Source organism: Ovis canadensis, chromosome 1 (genome assembly GCF_042477335.2).
Source record: "Ovis canadensis isolate MfBH-ARS-UI-01 breed Bighorn chromosome 1, ARS-UI_OviCan_v2, whole genome shotgun sequence".
NCBI classification, from domain to species: Eukaryota; Metazoa; Chordata; class Mammalia; order Artiodactyla; family Bovidae; genus Ovis; species Ovis canadensis.
The window spans coordinates 86954146-86978838 of NC_091245.1; the positions used below are offsets into that span (position 1 = coordinate 86954146).

Here is a 24693-nt window from a genome sequence, read left to right on the forward strand (position 1 = left end):
AGGCCTGCGTTTCTTTATCCTCATAAGCTGGTCGCTGCAAGTGAAATCTTACTTCGAAGCCAAATATATTAAACGGGTACGAAGCGTATTTTCTTATCGATTTATTGTCTCTAAGTTCTCGAATACTTAACATTTGCAATAAAACATAAATCTATTCTGAGCGTAATTTTTTTAATGGGGCATGGTTAATGACAACAGTAGTCCTGTCGTATTGGGTACGGGGCGGGGGGGGGGGGTTTGGAGAGTGCACGCTTTGTGGTAATTGGAAATAGTAAGTTTTGCTTTGATTTTTGTCCTTAAGTATTGGCCTTGCAGGTTCAGAAAATTCTCCAAAGAGGAAATAATGAATTTTACACATTAGGAGGAATGAGAGGTGTCCGTAAGTTATTGGCAGCAAATTTCAAAGTATGTTAAAAGTTGGCATATTATGTGGTACACTTGAGTGTGCGTGTTGCTTTTCACAATTTTTTTTAAAGTAATATACACCTGACACAAAATTTATCATCTTAACCATTTTTAAGAGTAGAATTGTCACTAAGGACATTTATATTGTTGTGCAAGTATGGCCACCACCCATCTCCATAAATCTTGTCATCCTGCAAAACTGGAACTCTGTGCGCCTTGTAAAATCCATTATTCCCTCTTTGCCCAGGGCAATCACCAAAGATACTCCTCTCTGTGCATTTGCCTACTTCAGGTACCTTGAGTGGAATCGTAAAATATTTGTCTTTCTGTGACTGGCCTATTTCACTTAGCATAATATCCACAAGGATCAACCATGTTATAACATGTATCAAAATGTCCTTCCTTTTTACAGCTGAAAGTATTCCATTGTATTGTATACCACAGCTTATTTATCTGCTGGACTCGTTTCTTTCACCTTTTGGCTCTTGTAATGCTGCTATGAACATCAATGTACAATATCTCTGTGGCCCTGATTTCGGTTATTTTGAGCATATATACCTCTAAAGTGGGATTGCTGGATCAAACAGTAATTGTTCTTCATTTTTTTAAGGAAGCACCATACTGTTTTCCACAACGGCTGCACCATTTTGTATTCCCTTCAACAGTGCACAAGAGTTCCAATTTCTCCACATCTACTTGTTTTTGTTTTTTGGCCACACTGCATAGCACGTATGATCTTAGTTCCTGCATCAGGGATCAAACCTGTACCCCCTGCATTGGGAGCACAGTCTCAACCACTAAACCACCAGGGAAGTCCCTGTTATTCTTTTTTTATATAGTGGATCTCCTACTGGGTGTGAGGTGGTTTTCAGCTGCATTTCCCTAATGATTAGTGATAGAGTATCTTTTCACATGCTTATTGGCCATTTGTCTGTCATCTTTGAAGAAATGTCAAGTCTTTCGCCCACTTTTAAATTAGATTTTTGGTAGGAGACCTTTATATATTCTGAATATTAATCCATTATCAGACATGACTTGCAAGTATTTTCTCTGATTTCATGGGTTACCCTTTCACTGTTAGGTCTTTTGGCTTATCTCAATTTTTAAAAACACTTAAACATTTAAAGAATGAAATTTGGGTAATTCCCTGAAGTCCAGTGGTTAAGACTCAGCACATTCATTGTCGTGACACAGGTTCAATCCCTGGTCGGGGGACTAAGATCCCACAAGCTGCATGGCATAGCCAAAAAAATAAAATGAAAATGAAACTTGAATCAGACCTCTGAAGCTTCTGCCAGGGAGAAATCAAGGTGTGTACCACCCTCCCATCCCCACTCTCCTTCCATGAACCCCCCACTGAGGAGTCAGAGAACGTAGATACTCCAGTTCTCTTCTTTCACATGAAGCTCCAAGAAATCTATTTACTTCCATGCAGAAGACAGTGAGGATACACAGAAAAAATGACATGTAACCAGATAGCTATTGAAATAAGGTAACTTTTAGTGCTTATTATCTAATGCACTGCAAAGGGAAAATGAATACCCAACATATGGGAAGATCTTCAAGTTTTCTCCCTGACAGTGATGGAGGTAGAAGACATAATTTTATAAACACTTTTTACCATGAAGTTGATCTGGTTTACCTCAAGAAATTGCCCCCGGCCTTTTTTTCCCTACTTTTAAACTTAACGCTAATGACCTGCTATAATATCTAGAATGTGTAGTACTAAGTATGAAAGTACACTAAAGGAGACGGGCCTGTTTTTAGCAAAATTCCCTTCTGCGTACCTCAGAGATAGGAAAATGGTACTACTGAATAGCTACAAACTAATCAGATTTCGTTTCTAAAGTATTCAATTCAATGTAGCTGCAGTCTAACTTAGAATTTATACATTTTGCCTGGCTTTTATTAATCAACTTTCACAGGATATTCAGGATAGAAAGTTCTCTAGATAGTGAATAAAAGAGAAGACACAAAAGTTGCCGAGTAAACTGGAGAAACAGCATTCTAGATTTAAAACCATAGACACTGAGAGACAGGAGTAGTTTAGGTGTGAAGAGGTCTTTATTGAAATAATAGCACAGTTACACTTCTAATACCTTTTCCACTTGTATACAATAGATTAAAAATGCTTGCTACATACAGTGCACGGACAGTTCAATAATTAGAACCAACTCAAATGCATTTAAAATAAATAGCCTATTTAATAATTTAAAGTAAATTACTGTACAATATGAAAATAAAGGTACATAAATGTTAGGATCTACAATACCATAGAAATAAAACCATTATTCTGAATTACACAAAACAGTGCAAGAAAAAAAAAGTCCAAATAAGCTTTTGGAGTGCAAAATTTAAATTTCCCATTTTAAATTATCATGCAGACATAGCATTTCAAGCCATGCTATAGTCTATGGCAAAGTTTTCAATTTTTAAGAGGAAAAATGCTAGCCAGTTAATTTACTGTACCATCAAGTGTTGCATCACATAACGCTGCTGTTCTGCCTACAGTACAGTTTAGAAGGGAGGTATCTTGTTGCATTCAAAAAATTGAAATGAACAAGTTTCTGAAGCAAACATGTTTACCTTTTAAGCCTGAAACAAAATAATATGACAAAGTAATAATTATATCCCTGGGTTTAAGAAAAAAGAAAAGGCCTATACCACATAATGCACTAAGAAGCAGTTTTCCATCCATTTTAAAACTCCATAATGATCCTTAGTTAAAGTAACAATGTAACTCTGGAGAGACATAAAATTCTGACCTCTAGCTGAAAAGTGAGACAGTATCCTCAGGGGTTGTGAGAAAAGCAAAAGTAATTTCTGAATACCTATGTTTAATCTGTGTAGAACTTGGTTGCATTACATGTAGTAATATGCTTAAAGTATAGTTCAGTTTCAGTATGTATATAAAACTGTTATTTAGGCAAAGATCAAGGAATGCATTTAATACTAAACCGAACACACATCATCCACCTTGACTTTGAGTGCACACTGACAACATAAGAGCTCTTCCGCAGGCTTTGGCAACAAGACTACATACAGCAGGTCACAGCAGCACGAGCTCACGTGGAAGACTCAAAGCACTGCAGAATAACACCACCCAACAGCTCCTATCACAGGGGTACATGGTAATAAGGGGCTTCCTCGTGCTAAGCCACTTTCCAGGTCAATCCATCTTCAGCTTTGTAATGTTCTCAACTCAGTAGTCTTAAGTCTCTGCTTTCACTGCATAGACTGACATTGGCTGTACTCTATCCATTGTAAGTCCAGAGGGTTACAGTTCTGTCTGCAGAGGATGACAGGAAGGAAAGATCCTGGGTGTGCCATCTGCACTGAATCACTTTGTCTTTGTGTTCCCCCACCACCATTATAGGAAGCTGTTTGGTGAGGTCTCCTAAATTAAAGAAAAGAGATTTGATTTACGTTACAGAGTAGGTATCGATTTCATAGGCCTATTACTTTAAGACACTACAGTATATAAAAGCCTAACATCAATATAGTACATTGAAAGTTTAAACAATTTAAATTACTGAAGACCTAATTACATGAGCAGTATTTGGTAACACCTACACAGCCACACAACACAGCTGCCACTGTCTCCTTGAAACCCTCTCACTCCTCCTATCTCCTCGCCTTCAGGGCCACTACACCCCAGTCTCCTTTGATGACTGCCCTCTCCTTCCTGACTTAAATTCTGGTGAATCCCAGCAGTCAGCTTTCAAATTTGTTCCCTTTCTACTTCACCTGCTATGAAATTTCATCTAGTACCATGCTACCACAGCCATTTAGATACTTACACCATCCATGCATATTTCATCTCCAACTTTGACTTCTCACCTGAGCTTCAGGCTAGTATACATGTAGCTATTCGACACCTCATTTGATTGCCTTAACAGTCATCCTAAGCATACTTGTTTAAAGCAAACTCTTGCTTTTCTTGCCTAAACCTGTTTCTCTCCCTACCTGTCTTCCTCATCTCAATTAATGGTACCATCTGCTTTGCTCATGCCAAAAACCTAGGAATCAGCACTGATTCCTTTTTCCCTCTCTGCCCAAATCTAATGAAAACAAATTAAAATACATTCCTAATTCAGTCGCTTCTTACTATTATACCTCTCACTCTACAACCCTAGTCCAAGCCACCATCATCTCCCATGGAACTGGTCCAGTTGCTTTCTCACTAATAATTATAATCCACTGTCCCTATAACTCAAAATTATATTTTAAAATTTCAGACCATATCACTCCCTGTTTTAAATCTTCCAAAAGATTCTTATTCTGCTTTTTTAAATGCCTACAAAACCCTGCCTCTGATTTATTCTCCTGCCTCTCTCCTTTGGTTCACTAAATTCCAGCCACACTGGCTTCCTGTAGTGTCATGATTAAACCAAACCCATTCCTGCCTCAGCATCTTGACCTATGGTCTATTCCTAGGGTCCTGGCATGGCTTGTTCTTCTCATCAGGTCTCTATGCAAATGGCACTTCCTGGTGAGACCTCCTCTAGCCTGTCTAGCATAGGTTTCCCCTGTCTACCTTGTTACTTTCTCTTACCTTGATAATTTTTTAATAGCACTAGCCAATACCTAAAATTACATTGTTTGTTAGTTTGCTTTTTATTGGCCTCTTAAGTGTAAGCTCCATCTGTAAGAAAGTTACCTGTCTTATTCATCTCTCTAAAAAAACTAGATACTGGAAATATACAGATTATATTAATACCCTAAGTATTTTAAAGTAGGAGTAAACAGGAGTACATAAATGTATGTTTTAACATTTACTATCACTGAACTCAAAATGATCCAATATAATAAATGTTGATTCTTTATTTTAGAAAACTATTTAACAATAAAAATAAGACTATTCACTCGGTTTAATAATTTGTCACAATACATTATGAAGTAATTTGCTAATAAAAGCTATAAAACTGAAACTTGAAAATGATGTATAGTCAATTACACTAGATTAACATAAAAGAAAGACCCCAAATACAATGGGAAAGACTAAAAAAAGGGGGGAAGAGCAACTTCCATCACCTTGTAGGTCTGTCACCTTTATCTTCATATCATAGGATCCTGTTAGCAAGTAGTGAGCTCCAGGAGAGAAGCGAACAGAGCGAACATCACTGGAATGAGGGTGGTAACTTTGCACCATTCTTCCTCCTCTTATGTCATATAACATGCAGCTGGAATCTTCTTGTCCTGTGGCTAAAAGACGGCCACTGGGGTCTACAGCTACAGATGCCACTGCACTGCCTGCAGAGCAGGAGGAATGAAAGTTTCAATATGCAGAAGTCAGTATAGTTACACTTCAACAGCTATTTATTTTCACTGAATCATACACTAAAGATTTAATACAGCTTGTTAATACTGTTAAGTTATGGAAGAATCCAATAGTCAACTGATAAATACTTGCATCCTTAGAAGCAAGATTCTGTGAGAAATGAGAAAGATCTTTTTTTTTTTGGTCCTCTGGGAGAACCCCCTGGAGCATTACCTATAGTGCAATAGATGAGCCACTTTTCCCAATGCAGTGTTCTCACTGCTGATTAAGTGTCCAGAATTCTCCTATGCCTAGCTCAGAGTCTAACTGGGAACAAAAGATTAAATAACAAAATATGTTTTAGGACACAGTGTGGAAATATCTAAGCAACACATAACTACCAATAGGAACTGAACTAAAAATAAGCTCTGAATCCACAGGTCAGACCCTTTAGGCCACACAACAATGCCTCCCGTTCAGTTCAGTTGCTCAGTCATGTCCGACTCTTTGTGACCCCATGAATTGCAGCATGCCAGGCCTCCCTGCCCATCACCAACTCCTGGAGTTCACCCAAACCCACGTCCATCGAGTTGGTGATGGCATCCAGCCAGCTCATCCTCTGTCGTCCCCTTTTTCTCCTCCCCCCAATCCCTCCCAGCATCAGAGTCTTTTCCAATGAGTCAACTCTTCACATGAGATGGCCAAAGTACTAGAGTTTCAGCTTTAGCATCATTCCTTCCAAAGAACACCCAGGACTGATCTTTAGAATGGACTGGTTGGATCTCCTTGCAGTCCATGGGACTCTCAAGAGTCTTCTCCAACACCACAGTTCAAAAGCATCAATTCTTCGGCACTCAGCCTTCTTCACAGTCCAACTCTCACATCCATACACGACCACTGGAAAAACCATAGCCTTGACTAGACAGACCTTTGTTGGCAAAGTAATGTCTCTGCTTTTCAATATGCTATCTAGGTTGGTCATAACTTTCCTTCCAAGGAGTAAGCGTCTTTTAATTTCATGGCTGCAGTCACCATCTGCAGTGATTTGGGAGCCCAGAAAAATAAAGTCTGACACTGTTTCCACTGTTTCCCCATCTATTTCCCAAGAAGTGATGGGACCAGATGCCATGATCTTCATTTTCTGAATGTTGAGCTTTAAGCCAACTTTTTCACTTTCCTCTTTCACCTTCATCAAGAGGCTTTTTAGTTGCTCTTCACTTTCTGCCATAAGGGTGGTGTCATCTGCATATCTGAGGTTATTGATATTTCTCTGGGCAATCTTGATTCCAGCTTGTGCTTCTTCCAGCCCAGTGTTTCTCATGATGTACTCTGCATATAAGTTAAACAAGCAGGGTGACAATATTACAGCCTTGACGTACTCCTTTTCCTATTTGGAACCAGCCTGTTGTTGCATGTCCAGTTCTAACTGTTGCTTCCTGACCTGCATATAGGTTTCTCAAGAGGCAGGTCAGGTGGTCTGGTATTCCCATCTCTTTCAGGATTTTCCACAGTTTATTGTGATCCACACAGTCAAAGGCTTTGGCAATGCCTCCAATGGGGTGCAAAATGATTCTCAGGGGACCAAAAAAATCCTAAATGTTAACAAGGGTTTGTAGCCCTTCAAAGTTTAGCCCTACCAAACCAAAATCTCATTCCTTACCATTTAATTTCTCTTGTTAGGAAAAAAATTAATTTTGTTTTTCCCCTTAGGGGAAGCAATAATGAAAATAAGGTTGACAAACACTACTGTAGACCAAAGTAGCCTGGGAAGACTTCACAGTAAAAGGGGACATAAGTTAGATCCTGAAGAACAGTAAACAGTATAAATAAGAGAGAATGCATTTACATGTATTACACATACATGTAATTAAAAATAATCTGTGCTTAAATTTTTGATAGAGAAAAGAGGCTATCAGGAAGAATTACATGAGAAGATGTTTAAAGAAAAAGAATAAAAACATTTAAGGATAGGTAGTTTAGTTTGGCTGGAGTTACTTGATTCAACATGATAACATAAAAGGTAGCTTATAGCTAAGATATAAAAGCAGGTTAGGGCTAAACCTGTCAAGCATCTTGAAAGCCAAACTGTAAGGTGTGAGCTTGTTCTTGTACAGAGTATAACATCACTGCAGGTCTAAGCAAGAGACTTACATGATCCAAGGGGTGCTCTAGGAAGATTATGTGAAAGTGTGTATCAAATTAAAATGGACAGACTATAGAAGGGAACCCACTGGAAGATAAGATAGAATAGCAGAATAATCAAGAGAATAAGGGCCTGAATGTTGACACACAGATTTCAGGAAAAAACTGAATAAAGAATCAATAGTCTTGGGAATTAACTGCCTGACTGGGGGCAAAAAAAAAGAAGTCAAAAATGAGCCCCAGATTTCAAATCTAGGTGCATAAGGAAATAAAAGAACCATTATCAAAAACAGAAAATGGGAAGAAGAGAGGATATAACGAGTTTAGCTTTACACATGGAAAGTTTATGGTGACAACAGAAATCTAGGTTCATTTATTCAACAGTTATTATAACACTACTGCTTTGGGCCAGGCACTATGCTAAGTCATTTCAGCTGTGTCCAACTCTGTGTGACCCCACAGACAGCAGCCCACCAGGCTCCCCCGTCCCTGGGATTCTCCAGGAAAGAACACTGGAGTGGGTTGCCATTTCCTTCTCCAATGCATGAAAGTGAAAAGTGAAAGTGAAGTTGCTCAGTCGTGTCAGAGTCCCAGCGATCCCATGGACTGCAGCCTACCAGGCTCCTCCGTCCATGGGATTCTCCAGGCAAAAGTACTGGAGTCGGGTGCCATTGCTGCTGCCTTTGTGAAACTTAAAATCTACTTTATATTGAAGGAGACCAGCAAAAAACACACAAATATATAATTTTAAGTACTGATAAAAAGTCTGAAGGAAATAAATGAAGTTCAAAGACAGAAATAACAGTAAGGTCCCAATTAAGGCAAAGAAGCCTTTTCTGGCTAGGTGCTAGAAAAAGCTGAGGCCAAATATGAGTAGCACTTGACCATGAGAAGACAAGTGGAAGAACATATCTGAGTTGATTCAAAGTACAGAACAATGTCCATGAAAGCTGAGAGGAAAAAGCATTTTCAAAGAAAACAAAAAAATTAAGCATGTAAGATAGGCATTTTCACTTGGAAAAGTACCTTAGAATTGCTATTAAAAAATAGGCAGAAAAGGGACTCTAAAATAAAAATAATGGCAGAATGTCACTCTTAAGATACCAATATTTTAAAAGGTGATCTGTAAAACACAAAGAGCAGTAACCTCAGTTTACATGGAGCAATCCATGTTAAGTTAAAAAAGTAAGGCAAATATGCTACAATTTGTATCTGTGTATATGTGTGTTTAAAGGAGAAGGGAAATTATACACAAATATTTTGGTTATATACTTACAGAGTATTTCTAGAACAATAAATAAGAAACTGGTCCCTTAGGGAAAGACACCAAGAAATGGGAGTAAGAAGAAAATGATCTATAACCTTCTGTTCAATTTCTGCCATATGTATGCATTTAAAAATGTTCTTTTAAAAGGTCTGAGTTCTAAAATGCCCTAACAGAATAATTAGGGCATGATACTTAATCTCCCTGGGTCTCGGTTTCCTTAGTTGAATATTATTTTTACAAAAAATAACAGATGAAGGAATTTAAGAATTTAAAGTAAAGTAAGAATTTACTCAATAAAATACCAAGTATTTAGTTTATATTGTTCGTATTTTTTAACATATTTTGCAGGGGCAAAGAAGTAGGTAGGTCAATGCAATTTATAAAGTTTCTTTCTCATATAAATGTATTTAAATTCCAGAAAAACCTACCAGTTCCATGGAATGTTGTGCCAACAACACGAACACAGCTTGGTACTCGAAGATCCCAGAACCTAACAGTCTTATCTTGGGAACCAGATGCAATCATCCAGCCACTCCAAGTATAAAGTGCTAAAATATGCCCTATAAAAGATCAGAGAGTCAGTTATTACTGTGGGACAGTAATTTGCTATAACACATTCAAAGCTAAGTATTCTTTATTGTTGAGCGTGTTTATAATCTAGTTACTCAAACTGTGTGGTAGAGATTGTCCACATATATCAAATATATTGGCAATTTCAAAAAATTAAATTCAGTAAAACTTGTATCAAAATCATAAACCTTTAGTGGTGAGTCAAATATTTCAGGACATCATAACTAGTACTGAAAAAAAAAGTACCATTTGAAATTATGGCAAATTTTCCAAAGAGGAAACACAGGATTACAGCGTTACATCACCAGCTTTAGAAGGGAGAGACCTGGGGAGATACCCCTGTTTTGTCATGTTCAGCTGTAAGATAATGAGCAAGTCATTTTGCCTCTTCAAGTTTTGCTTTTTTCACGTATAAAATGGAGACAGAACTTCAGGCTTATAAGGTTGCTGTGAGGGTTAAATTAAGGAATTATGTGTCTAAGAAAGGCTTTAGCAAACAGGAAAATGTCAGCTACAGTTACTGTGTTGATATCCAAAGTTCATGACTTAGTTTTTGAAATAAAACATTCCTCTCCTGAAGAAATCCCTTTTGATGCAATATACCCTCATTGATGAAAATGCACTGGGGAAAAAAGCATGGGATGAACAAAGGGAACAGTAGCATATTAGACTGATATCACATACCAGTATGTCCACTCAGAGCATGGAGGCCCTGTCCTCTCTGACAGTCAGTTGTATAAATGTTACAATCCCCTGCTCCAGCACTTATCAAAATAGCTCCACCACTTTCTGGGCCTTCCATAAATGCCAAGTCTCTAATTGTCCCATCATGCATACTAAATTCCAGATCCGGTCCTGAAACAGCAATAAGAATTTTAAAAAAAGACGCTGCTCAACTTACTGTGATAATTTAAAGATTGTTAAACTGCCTCCAAACTGACCAAGAGGAGGAGAATGGTAGAGTGGTATGCTCTATAGTCATTTGGGGATTGATATAATAATCAATTTCATTTTACTGAATAAAAAAAAATCTTCAAGAAATCAAAATATCGACTCAGTTACCACCATCACTAAAACAGAGCCATGTGCAGAGTTACCTTCTTGGCTTTTATCTCAAAAGAAAATGAAAGAAAAAAACAGATACTCTAGAAAATATTCACGAATACAAGTTATTCACCCAGCCACCTTGTAAGAATTTACTAAAAAAGAATAATGCCTCACGAATGCAAGCAATTGTAAAACAATTCTTAAGGGTATATTCTTAGATTTTACTAAAAACAGTACAGAGCTGTATTGTGGGGAAACATAAAGAACACACCAGGAGGCTATTGCTTACATACTCGGCCCCTACCTGTTGCATTACAAGTCTCTGCATTGAAGGGCAGCACTTTGACGTATTTGTCATTTGACCCTGTCGCAAGTAACTGCCCACAGGGACTCCAGGCCACACAGTAAATGGATCCTTTGTGATGTTTATTCCTTTTAAAACGTACCACTGGCTGCTTAGGTATGTCATGTGCACTGGAAAGAAAAATTGCAAAAAGATATTTCAATTTCTTACTTAGTAAATGAATGTGAAGTTTCTGTATTATCGTTGTTTTTGAGGGAGAGAGCAAAAACATATCAGACAACATGTTAATAACACTTTTCAAAATCTTAGATGAAACAAATTTAAAGCATATTTAAAACCAAAATCCAAACATAAAATTATTAATCATTATTAGTCTCGAGTCTTATTTCAGACCACATACGGAACAGAATATTTTTAAGTCTTCATTTCACATATTTTTCATGGATTTTAATTCAGAAACTCAAAAAATTTCTAAAAAAGAGCTAGCAAGTCTTCCAAATTTAAAAAGCTTGATAAGCATTTTTCAAAGATATAATATGAGCAACTGCCTCGGGGAAAGAGAAGACAAAGCATAGAGAAAAAATAAAAGCAGCTACAGCTCTGTCCTGAGTTTAATATCTGGCAGGGATAGATGTTTCATGACTATCCACATACAGTAAAGGAAGTATTGAATATAAATGTTATAGTCCAGTACAAGGTACTAGGCCTTAAAGGACAGGGAGAATTATTACACAAAAAGATGAAGGCAGGTGAACTGCTTCAGTGAAGATAAAACACAGTAGAGAGACCGGTCCAGCATGCAGCATGGGAAAAAGTGTGGGGCTGGGAGAAACCTGGGGCATTCCAGAGACAGAAAGATAGGATGGGTGAGCAGCTGCAAGTCCAACTGAGGAAGCTCTTAAATGCCATGCTCCTTGAGAGCTTGGCCTTTAATGGGAAACTAACATTGGTTTAGTGGAGTAGTAGCCTCTTATCTGTACTTTAAAACATACACTTAAGACCTGATTAGGTATAATGATAATATCAAGTCTCTGTAAGAAAATGTACTAATACATGTTTTTGGAGAACCATCCTAAAGGGTGAAATGACATATCCATTAAAATACTTCAGCAAACAAAAATGATGAAGCAAATACAACAAAAATCTTGACAATTACTGCATTTCAGTGGACTAATCTCCACTTCTGTGTATGCTTAAAATTTTCATAATTAAGACATTTTTAAAGAACAAGAAGAATATTGATAAATCTTCAATTCTTAGAAGGTGTTTAATAGTGATAGAGAAAATAAATCAGATCAAAAGATTCTCTTTTTAGTTGCATATAAAGTTCATTGCTAGGGCCAACTAATTCTTTAAATGGATTTTACCTTCATCCATTTTGTTCCATCTCCACTGCCATCACACCAGCCTTTGACAACAGCCTTTCTCTTAACATTTAATCTTACTGTCATCTGACCCAAGTTTATCACAGTACTGTTCTGTTGAAAACTTCCAACAGCTTCCCTCTGCAGTCACCATAAAATCCAAAGTGGACACAAAGCTCTGCGTAATTCAGTTCACATGTACTTCTGTAGCCTTATCACACTCTGCTCACCATACTCCAGCCGATCTGAACTCATTTTGGTTCCTTAAAAAGCCAAGCTCTTTCTCACTTCATGATCCCTCTAACCTTATCTTCTTCCTTGTTTTCACATGGCTAGGTTCTATTCACCCACAGATCTCAACTTTAACACCTCTTCTTCAAAGAGGTCCTACTCTGACTCCCCAGTTCCCTCATCTCCCCATCTTACTGTTACAGCACCTTGTACCTTCTCTTCATAGCACCTATCACAATGTATAATTACATTTATGAGTGTGTCTATCTGGATAATGTCCACCTTCTCCGCTAAAACAGAAGTTCCATAAGGTCAATAACATGTTTGTTTTACTCGCAACTATCCTCAAAGCCTAGCACAGAGAAGGAGCTCAAAATGTATTTGTTAAATAAATGAATTTATTTTTCATAAAAATCAGTTTCTTCAAGAAGAGTCTATGAAATACTTGTGCCAGCATGAAAAACACAAAAAGGGAGAGTCAGTTTAAGATCAGATGAACCCTAAATATATAGTCTTTGGCATTGCTTCCTAATTGTTGCTCTTTTCCACTCTCTGATCTGGAATTCTGCCTATTCTCTCTCATATAATCCTGTAGCACCAATAAATGACATTACTATCACCTAACATGATCCATACTTCTTTTCTCAACTTTTAAATGCTACTACAGACCAAAAGCCTATATTTCTAGTTTCAGATACAGAGATATACCAAAAAATGCAAATAAATAAATAATCTCACCCCTCTGTTCTCCAAATGGGTTATAATAAAAAAAAAGCCTTAAGGGTTGTAAAAAATTTCCAAAACACATTATGATATGTACTGCTTTTCATGTTTAAAATTTTAACCTCTGTGGCTTGCTTCGCTTGAATGTTTTTGTCTACTGGTATGAAAACTATTCCATTTGTGGCCATTTCTCTAACCACAAAATCTACCAAATAATCCATGCCCATTTATTTTGACAGTAAAATCTTTAACAAATAAATTGACAAAAAAGAGCCCAAATCCAGTTTTCTGTGAGATTACGTCTAAGATATTTGCTTTCTCAGTAACTTTAAAGAATTAGTTTTATACCTAATACATAAGGTCATATGCTTGTTTGGTTTTTTTTTTAAACATATGCCTTTAAAGATATATCCCTTATTTTCAAATCCCATAATCTGTTAAAACAAGAGAGTTTAAAATCACAGTTAGGTTGACCAAATGAAAACTGAATCTTTCTAGATCAAAATGGTCAAATATCACACACCTCAACCTAACACTTCTTTGAAGCTATTAGTATAAGACATTCAAAGTTTTCTCCAAGTCTATAACTAACATTACTTTGTCTTTATGTAATTTAACTAGAATATAAAGATCTTGCAGATTTTTTTTAAAAATTAGAAAAAACAACAGAAATAACTGAGTGGCCTAATCAAAAACATTTTATGAAAAACAACTTATAAAATTAATTGGTGATTCTTAGATATATTTCCTAAGTATTGAAAACAAAAAAGTAAAAGCTTAAAAAAAGGAAAAGAAAAACACTACTGAAAAGGCGATTCTTAAAAAGGGGGCCATATAGCTAAATTAAAAACTAAAGCAAATATGGCACTACAAAACATCTCTCCTTACCTTGGATCAATTACTTCTGGATAGGCACATACTCTCAGAGTTTTTGAATTTGAACCGACAGCATACAGACCACCACCTGGATGAAAAGCCACTGCTCTAACAGCTTGTGTGTCTTCTAGGGTGTTAATACAAACAAACTGCTTCTTTGATTTATCATCCTATGGGCAGAATGAATATGAAAGTCATTCTATGAAAAAAAGAATTTTAAAGAATTCATCTTTATCCCATTTTAATTTCATTTGAACTTTATTATTCACTTTATCACTTTACTATTCACTATCAATACAAACATACATTCTTTTGAATGGCAAATCTAAAATAAACCAAATTTTTCTGTTTTTGCTACTCATTGCTAAACTAAGCTTGGACAGCTCATAGACATTCAAGTTTTTCTTCTTTTCCATGATAAAACATAAGAATATGCATTCTCATATTAAGTTCTCTTCAACTGTCAAGAAAAGAACAGCCCACATTTATAGTTCTTACAACAAACCATTGTTCATGTTTCTAAAAGTAGGAAATATAAAATACTATTATTTAATCACTTTAGGGTTTTAAAAAAAGTTTACCATTATCTCCAGAAATGAATACTTTACTATTTCAAATTCAAATTGTAAAATACCCTTTTAAAACTGTAAAAATGGTTTTAATCAGGACCTTTAATTTCAGCCTCATTTCTGTTTTCAACTGTCAACTTGTCTGCTCACCTCCCTCCTCTGAGGAAGGAAAACTCTCACACAGCGCTGTATAAAAGCTTTGGTGACTCATGCTATCGGTGTCATCTGAAACCACCCTGCTACCCAGACTAGGACTGGATCCTGGACCTGGAACAAAGCCCTCCAGGCTGGGGGTGGTGCAGAGACCCACCAAAATTTTGCCTTTGTGTATATACGTGACATTCATACTTTCCAAAGGCAATTTACTTCAGCTCTGATTGTATGCTGAGAGCTCTAGAACCCACAGTGATTATATCAATGAAGAGATTATGCATCTCCCTACCCAAAGTTTTATGTGTGCAGCAAAACATCCTCATTGGGGAGTAGGAGGTAAACCTGATATATTAGACTCTGTCTTATGTAACTGAATTGAATTCTTATATTATTCATACCAATGCATTTGACTAGAAATATTACATTTTCGATTAAGCCATATACAAGAAAGGTTGACTATTTACCAAATGAATAACACGGGTAGATAAGAAAAATGGAGGGGAATGACTCATTGATTACATGACCAGTGGCACATTAATAATAGTCACTGCTGCTGCTGCTAAGTTGCTTCAGTCGTGTCCGACTCCGTGCAACCCCATAGACGGCAGCCCACCAGGCTCTCCCATCCCTGGGATTCTCTAGGCAAGAACACTGCAGTGGGTTGCCATTGCCTTCTCCAATGCATGAAAGTGAAAAGTGAAAGTGAAGTTGCTCAGTTATGTCTGAATCTTAGCGACCCCATGGACTAGAGCCCACTAGCCTCCTCCGTCCATGGGATTTTCCAGGCAAGAGTGCTGGAGTGGGGTGCCACTGCCTTCTCCAATAACAGTTACTAAGGGTTGCTTTATAGCAGAAGTGGCAGAGCCACAATCTTACTTGCTCTTCTCCAGTGTATTTAAATTTATTAAAAGTCTGCTGACATTTAAAAAATAGACTTCACATAAAAATCCCACTTTCTAGGTTTTCTTGAAAAGCAAAAGAACTGGAAACATTAGGTCAGCATATTTCTTTGTGCAAGGGGCAAATATTCCTATGAACTTATCACAAAAATAATCAACTTTATTCATTTATGTCACCTGTTTGGTCCTATAAGCATCCAAAATAATAACTTTGTTTATGGGATTAAAATCTGAACTAGAGAAAATAAGACAGAGTGAAGGTGTATACTAGTTAGGGAAGGATATCTGGTTCCAAAGTGAAAAACAAATGCATTGATGCACAGTCCAAAGGAGTACTACCCACAGGGTTCAGAGAGTAGTGACACAGCTCCAATTCATGCACCAAGATCACCACTGAACCATTAATATGAATACCCTCAAAATGTTATTTCTCAGCAACCCCTTCACTTCACTCAGTGAAAACTCAACCACCTTGAGATTACTACCACCATTAACAATAAGGACTACTTAAAGATGGTTCTTTCCTTAAATTGAGAATTCCTTAACAAGTAAATATACTTCCTTTGCAAGTAAATATAAAAATAACAAAACCTCCTTCCCCTAAGTATTACCTCTTCCTCTCTTGATCTGGATAGATTCCCTGAAGAATCTCCAAGAGGTGGCTTAATAACCGAAAGTTCTGATGAACTGTGTGAATAGAAAGAAATTCAAGTACCATTTACTCTGAATATCAAAACAGGAGCTAATTTACCCTTTCAATCTCCAATATTTATTTCTTTGGGGGTTATAATATTTATTTATAACCCACACTGATCCCAGTCATAATTACTCTCTGGAGCCATTTGTTAAGAGATGCTAGATTCCATAACATGAAGCAGAGTTAGTTGTAAGGAAGGAATGAGAAGCCATTCTGGGAAAAAGATTAGTCAAACTGTACAAATTTCATAGTAAGATATCCATGACCTTTTCCCTCCTTAGTTCCAGAATCCTGGTCACTATGGTTAAGTTTTAACCCAAGGAGGAAAATGGATTGCTCTTTAGAACAATTATCTGGTCCAAAAGAAAAGACTAACAGAAACTAGACAGTTGAGGGTCCCACAATAAAACAGTGTTTCTATTTAATCACTTTTTTGTGAGGCCAACAGGTAAACAGATGCATCCATACTTGTGGCCCTTCCTTCCAACTAGCCATTTAAAAAATATACCTCACTTCTTACAAATGCTTGAAGAAAGCCTCCTAAATAAAAAAACAGAGTCTAGGAAATCCCCTGGTGGCCAATGGTTAGGACTCCATGCTTCCACTGCAAGGGACACAGGTTCCAACCCTTGTCAGGGAACTAAGACACCGCAAGTCATAGGACACAGCCAAAGCAAAACAAAAGTTTAAAATGGAGACTAAAGACAATTAAGGAAACAAAAGCTACCAAAATATAATTAAAATCCTTAGAAATACAAAAGGAAACAATGCAAGAAAAATATCTATTTAAAAAGTTAAGGACAATTAGAGAATAATAAAGAGCTTGGAAGATAAAAATAATACCAAAAAAATAAAAATAGAGCTAAGAAAATTGCTACATAAATGTTTTCAATATTCTATTATTTATGAATTTAGATTAAAAGAGCCCATGAAGTATCCAGAAAAATGAAGTAAAACAGACCTACTCTGATGTATACCATGAAGCTTTATAACATTAGGGCAAAGTCCTAAAAAATTCTATAGAAAAAGCAGCAGTCCTCAGTCAAAGGATCAGATCACAATGGCATCAGACTTTTCAATCTGTACATGACCATGAAGTGATGCCTTTGAAACTCTGAGGAATGATTTCCATTGTAGAATTCTTTACTCAGTTATACTAAAAAGTCGAAAATGAAATATTTAGACACGTAAGGTCTCAGAAACTTCTCTGATGTACCTCTTTTCAGGAAACTACATGAGATCCTGAAAACAGGGACTCCAATACAGGGAAGAGGCAAAGGAAACTCCCAAGAGAATAGTGAAGGAACAGCCCAGGACTCTCTAGGCCTGAATAAAATGGCTTAGAAGTAATGAACATAAAGTGAAGCAGGAATGATCCTGGAGGGGTGTTTCCCAGAGGGGAAAGAAAAATGGAAAGAAAAAGTACCTGATATTTTTTACTTAATGAGGAGCTTTATGACTTTACAGCTCTGTCACAGTATCTGCAGATAGTTCAGTGATAGGTACCAAGAAAACTAAGCGTGTGCACACATACAGATGCACACCAAAAATGAGGCAATTACTCTCTCCATGAAAAATAAAAAGTTCTGCGAAAAGGAAATACGTTCATATTATATGACTCAGTTGTAAATAACATTTACATGACCATAGTAATGTTAACACTAGTTAACCTATTTTGTTTAGTTTTCAAACAAAAACCAACATACATTAGAAGATGTAGACAAAATTAATGTGTTGTGGGTAAGTAGTATGGTACCTAAATCTAACCAGCAGGGAATCAAGGGATAATAAAAACAGCAATAGAAGCGTATTTTTCAGAAATGTGGAGACACACAGAAAAGAAACAGCTATCTAGGTTGAAAATGGCAGCCTACTAAAGATAGAAGTTATGGACAAAGATGGGTAAGATAGGGGATTCTGTTTTGTCTTACGCCTTAAAGTCCTTTTACACCATGTATGTATATTACTTTGATAGAAATAAATTTTAAAATTTGAGTTCTAGTTGAGGGGCACATGAAAAAGTTTTATAGAAACTGTAATAAAGAGGCAAGTATTAGATAAATTTATGTCCTTTAAATATAAAACTAGAGCTTTTGATACTAAATCTATAAAGCCAGTTCTATACAAATGCCAGGAGCAAGTTATGCATTTTAAAATGAACCACTCTAAAGTGGTTTAAGGCTGTAACAGATGAAGAAAATGCTCAACTACTTCCATTGCATAAGTTAACACCTGTTTACTAACGACAGCAAGATGAAAATTTTTCTCTGCCTAGTGAAAACATAAACATGCAAGAAGGCTCAAATGCTGTAACTACCAGAGCTGCCAAGACTCTTACTGCAATCACTCCACCATGCCATAGAACCACTTTTTATGCCCTGGAAGCCTGTGAATTAAAAGATTATCTGTTGAAAGGTATCAATGGCAAGGGGAAAAAACTGGGGAGAATATAAAGCCTAAAGCTGTATGATCTCTGAGTAAAATGGGTTATAGAAAACAGAATTGTCTTGGTGGTGGTAAGAAAGAAAAAAAAAATAAGAGAATAAAGACAATTAAGAGACTCAGAAGTTAGTAGAAGAGAATAAGATAAGAGAAATTCAACTTTCTAAGTTTCTATTTATTAGTCTGAAGTTAACATTTCCAGGTCTTACAAAGTAAAGCACTTACATTTGATTTCCACAAGGTGATTCCTCAAGAAAAGGTATATGATTTACTGATCCAGGAATACGAGGAGTACTTGCATGAATACTTGAAGCATCATGGGTTAGTCTCTGACTAGAGTCGTGGGGTGGTGTAGAGAAACTAGTTACAGAAGAATTATTAGATCCATTGCCTTTGTTCCCATTACATTGCTGGCTGAGCGCTGGTACCTCATTACCAAGGCTATCCATCCCAATATTTAATTCCCCAAGCTTTTGAATGGACCTATAAAATAAAATAATGTAATTATATTTAAATAAAAACTTAGTCATATTCCTAACATATAGAATATTGAAAGTCTGAGACAGTAAATACATGCACATATAACATGTATGACAATTTAGTACTAAAAATTACCATCATCAGTTTAAGACACAACCAAGAAACTGCAAGAAGATCCAAATTTTCCTATAAGATACCACTGTAAAAGAGATAAGACATAACAGGTATCACTGAATTTTTAAAAGTACCTTTTACCAAACAGGAAAAAAAAAATCTGTTTCTATTCCAGTATAACTTTGGTTCAATTTTCAATACCAAAACAAGCCATTTTCATTTCATGAAATGAAATTATATTACTGTCTAGTAATATCATATCAACTAGGAAATGGATGACTAGTGCAAACCACGATGGGACAAAGTCAAGTGGCATCCTCATTATTCACAGATTCACTCATTCAATTCATTTATTCATTCTACAAAAACTATTTGCCAGGCTCTGATCTAGGCACTGGGGAGACTAAACAGGGAGCAAAACAAGGTAGCCTGAGCGCTTTTCCCTCACTGCAAGTCAGAGTAGCCTGACTCCTTATGCTGGACTCAGGGCTCCAAAGGGCACTTTGGAGGAAGCTGTCAGACTCTCAAGATTTAGCCAAGAACTGGCCCAGAATCACTTTCTCCAGTCTGGATATAATATGAGAGAGGACTACATAAGGGATGTGATTACCAAGAGGTGTTGTGGTTCACTGTATTTTCTACTTTTTTAAATTAAACATTTAGTGTTCATGTATGTACGTATGCTTGTGCATGCGTGTATGTGTGGGTTTAGGGTTTTTAAAAGACCTTAAAAGATCAGTTTAAAATTATTAAAGGAATTGGCAGCCATTACTAAATATTTATCAGTTAAAAATTTTGTGTAAATAGCATTTCTATGAAACACTAATCTTGTTAAATGCTCCCCATATATAAAAAGAAAGTCTTCAGTCAAATAAATGTGGGAAATGCTAAGTATAAAGAGTCTAAAATGCTAACATAATTTTGTCTCACTAAAGTTAGGGAAGATGGGGAAGGGGCAGAATATGCCTATAATAAGAGCCAATTATTAGTAACAGAAAATATCAGAAGTAATGATATAATACTGTTAATAATAATCCTATCATACTTTAGTTGCTTTTTTTTCAGTAAGTTCTATTATGTAACATGACTCTTATTTCTCTAACTCTTTCTATGCCTCTGGAAAGGAAGAAGCAAACTTTAATTGTGGAAATGGTGTTCTGCTGCTAGAATGACTTGAAAGACTAAAACATTAAGGGGGAAAAGATTTATTTATTTATTTTTTTTTTTTTTTAAGATATATTTTAATTTCTAGTTTCTATCTCTATTCAATTTGTCCTTGGTGTTAGTCAGATACTTTAATGTCCTGGTACATAAAAGTTTAGGATAAACATCCATTGATATTTATACCAGACCTGATTATTCTATGGATTTTTATAACATACTTACCTTTAGTATAATTTAAAATTCTAATTGCTAAAGAAATTGAGAACAGTTGTTATGCCCTAAACTGAACCTAAATTATAAGAAAAAATTCTTATAATTGTAAGATAATGAATATTATCTATATTAAATTATATTATTACAATGAATTCTATTTATAATTATCTTTAAGGAAAAATAAACCATCTTGAATAGCTTAACTTTTTTTCTGAGCAAGAACATCCATACTACTGGAATCATAGAACCTTGCCACTTTATGTTCTGACAATGTTAAGTATCTGCTTTCACTAAAAAAGAAGACAGGAAGTCAAACTGCAACCTGACTTTTACTGATATGAAGACAACATCCAAGAAGCAGAAGTAGCAGTTCATCATATCAGGATAATTCTGATAAGCCAGTGACTTGATCAGAGGTGATAAGAAAATGGTCTTCAAATTGAATGTTCAGAGGACTCCTAGACTCTAGATACCACTATAAATGTTCCTTGTGTGAAGGTCTGAAGAAAGGATCAGTTTCAGGCTCACTGACTTGCATAACACACAGAATGTCAAGCAGGTTACTTCCAATATTACTGGACCAGGAAAGGACAGTCACCACTGCACTGCCCATCATAACCATGATGATGCATGCATGCGTGTGTGCTTTTGCAACCCCATGGACTATAACAGCCCACCAGGTTCCTCTGCCATGGAATTCTCTAGGCAAGAATGCTGGAGTGGGTTGCCATTTCCTACTCCAAATCATGATGACAGCCAACATTTATGGCATGCCTCCTATATGCTAGAAATTACTCTAAGTAATTTTTTTAATATATGTTAACTCAACCTTCCAAAAACTCTAGCTCAATTAAGTATACATATTCTGGTTTACAGATTTCTAAAAAAAAAAAAAAAGTTACCATGTATTTACCTCCTATAATCAAAAATAGTAAGTTCATACATTTTAGAAGAAATTAATAAGAAAGAATCATTTAAATATTCTGAATTCAATAAAATCTGAAAGTTTAAGCTCTCAAGATAACAATAAAATAACAGCTACCACTTAATATAGTGTTTACTCTATGCCAGGTACTGTTCTAAGTACTTTACATAGGTTAATTCGTTTAATCTTCATGGCAACCCTGTGAAATAGATGAGGAAACGAGCAAACTGAAGACAGTAATTTCCCCTAAGTCTTCAGCTACCCTAAGATATGGCCAGATCCAAAAGCAGCCCACTTTCAGCCTGTATGCTGAAACCACCATGCTCACCGCTCCCTTTGCTCAGATGCAAAAGACCATTTAACAGAAGGAGGACAAAACTGGATGAGCCCTCAGACTTCTGTGACTGAAGAGATTATGTAACTCCACATTACTTGAAACACTTAAAAAGCCTTAAAATTTCAAACTATACACACAAAGTAGCAGTTACCGCATGCTCTTAATAGCTTTTAAATAATTTCTCATATTTCAAATGTGACTAAAAGACCGACCTATTAAGGAATTGTTCGGTAAGATTCTGCTGCTGATCAGGACCATCCTCCTGATTCACACCTCCTTCAAGCAGCATCTGCTGGTATATCTGTCGCTGCTGCTCCTTCTGTTCTAAGTGCTGTTGATAGCGCAATCTTTGCCTATAATATTCTTGAAACTGTTCTGTTGAATCTCGAAGCTTAAAAATATAAAAAAAAAAGTTTGAGCAGACTATGATTGAATATGTTATCACTCGACAGTAACTTCCATAAGTGCTGCATAAAACATATAGACGGCAATCAGAAAATAATATATTAGATCTTTGAAAAATAACATAGTACACATAAGTCGTAACAGTCAATTAGATCAGATCAATTAATTTGCTCTATTCCACAGTAAAAGACTGACCAAAACAAATGATCATCCTGGATCCCTGACTAACACAAATAAAAACAGACTACAGTTGTCACAAGGACGACACGAATATACAATACAAATGTAAAGACTAGCACAAATCTACATTACTAGGAAAAAATACTGAGGGACTACATTAATATTTAATAAATATAATACTAACCTTGTCTAACAAAATTTAAGCATGTAAGTGGCTGTGGCTTAATAGGTTACTCTAGAAGGAAGCTTATAAAATTTCCTTCAAAAACAATAATTTAATTCAAATGGCTCTTCACAAGAAAATAGAATAAACAGATGTTAAACTCAGCAGTCTCAACATTCCTACTTCATTTGTCTAAAAGAACTACATAGTACTCAACTTAAAGGACTTAGATATTATAGTGAATTCCAATATTGGCAAAGACCCTCCTGCCAAGCTAGAGTGTGGTCAAATTACAGAGATCATATGAACTGGATCATCTCTAAAACTGGCCAACACTGACAGTAAGCTTAACCAAGAGTCCTGTATGACTGACTGACTAAAGCTAAAACTGTCTCCTTTTCCCAGAGAATAGCAATGGTCCTCCTCTATTTTATAACTTACAGCAATAACTCTGAAACAAAATTATCTCTATGTCCTTTAAAAAAATTTTTTGTGGTAAAACATAAAAATTGTATTTTAACCATTCAGTGTGGAATTCAGTGGCATTGGGTCATAGTGTTACATAACCACCACTATTATCTATTTCCAAAAATTTTCAACACCCCTAACAAAAACTCTCTAACCACTAAGCAAAAACTCCATTTCCTTCTTCCTCTAATGCCTGCTAACTTCTATTCCATTTTCTGTCTTATGAATATACTTATCCTAGATATATCATGTAAACGGAATCATACAGTATCTGTGCTTTTGTGTCTGAATTATTTCACTTAACACAATGTTTTCAAGGTTCATCCAAGCTGCAGCCTATGTCAGACTTCATTCCTTTTTATGGCTGAGTAATACTCCATCGTATGGATACATCACTTTTGTCTATCCATTAACCTGTGGATGTACCTGAGTTATTTCTACCATTGGGCCACAGTTAATAATGATGCTATGAACATGGATGTACAGTTATCTATTTGAGCCTTTGCTTTCAAAGCTTTTGGGTAATACCTGAAAGTAAAGTGACTGGGTCATATAGTAATTCTTGTTTAGATTTTTGAGGTACCATGAAACTACAGTGACTACACCATTTTACATACCAACCAGAAATGTATGAGGCCTCAAATTTCTCTTTTCTCACCAACACATTACTTTCTGCTTTGATTTTAGCCTTTTAGCCATTCTAGTAATTGCGAAGTTATACTTCATTGTGGTTTTCATGTCCATTTCCCTAATGACAAGTGATGTTAGGCATTTTTCTCATGTACTTATTGGCTATTTATAGACATCTGGCCAATTTGGAGAACTGTCTATTCAACGCCTTTTTTAAAACGGATTTTATTGTTGAGTTGTAGTAGTTCTTTATATTTTCTAGATACTAAAACCTTACCAGATAAATAATTTGCAAATATTGTTCCCATTCTGGAGGCTGTCCTTTCAGATTATTGATAATGTCCTTTGATGCAAAAAAGTTTTTAATTTTGATGAAGTTCAATTTTTGCATTTGTTGCTTAAGCTTTTGGTATTATACCTAAGGACATATTACAAAATCTAAGGTTGTAAAGATTAATCTCTATGTTTTCTTCTGAGTTTTATACTTTTGTAGGTCCTGTACTTAAGTTGTTGATCTAGTTTCAGTTAATTTTTACACATGGTGTGAGGCAGAGGTCCAATTTCTTTTTTTGCATGTGGAAATCCAGATATCTAGCATCATCTGTTGAAGAGATTATTTCTCCCCCACTGAGTAGACTTGGCACCCATACCAAAAATCAACTGGT

The 24693-nt window shown here is 36.0% G+C and overlaps 1 protein-coding gene and 1 long non-coding RNA gene across 3 annotated transcripts in view; one reads left to right on the plus strand and one right to left on the minus strand.

The window, feature by feature from the left end:
* On the plus strand, positions 1–10227 carry LOC138445528 (uncharacterized). Its single transcript, XR_011258919.1, has 3 exons — positions 1–76; positions 1600–1715; positions 9493–10227. It is a non-coding gene; the product is annotated as an uncharacterized lncRNA (long non-coding RNA).
* WDR47 (WD repeat domain 47) overlaps positions 2451–24693 on the minus strand; it is a 63438-nt gene continuing 41195 nt past the window's right edge. For both annotated transcript variants that reach the window (XM_069599436.1, XM_069599432.1), the window contains exons 7-15: positions 22395–22573; positions 19175–19432; positions 16422–16497; positions 14202–14359; positions 10996–11165; positions 10329–10499; positions 9503–9634; positions 5440–5658; positions 2451–3802 (exon numbers count right to left, since the gene is read on the minus strand). In XM_069599436.1, the coding sequence (XP_069455537.1) occupies positions 3660–3802; positions 5440–5658; positions 9503–9634; positions 10329–10499; positions 10996–11165; positions 14202–14359; positions 16422–16497; positions 19175–19432; positions 22395–22573 (1506 nt within the window). In that variant the 3' untranslated portion in view covers positions 2451–3659. The remainder of the gene's footprint in view (positions 3803–5439; positions 5659–9502; positions 9635–10328; positions 10500–10995; positions 11166–14201; positions 14360–16421; positions 16498–19174; positions 19433–22394; positions 22574–24693) is intronic.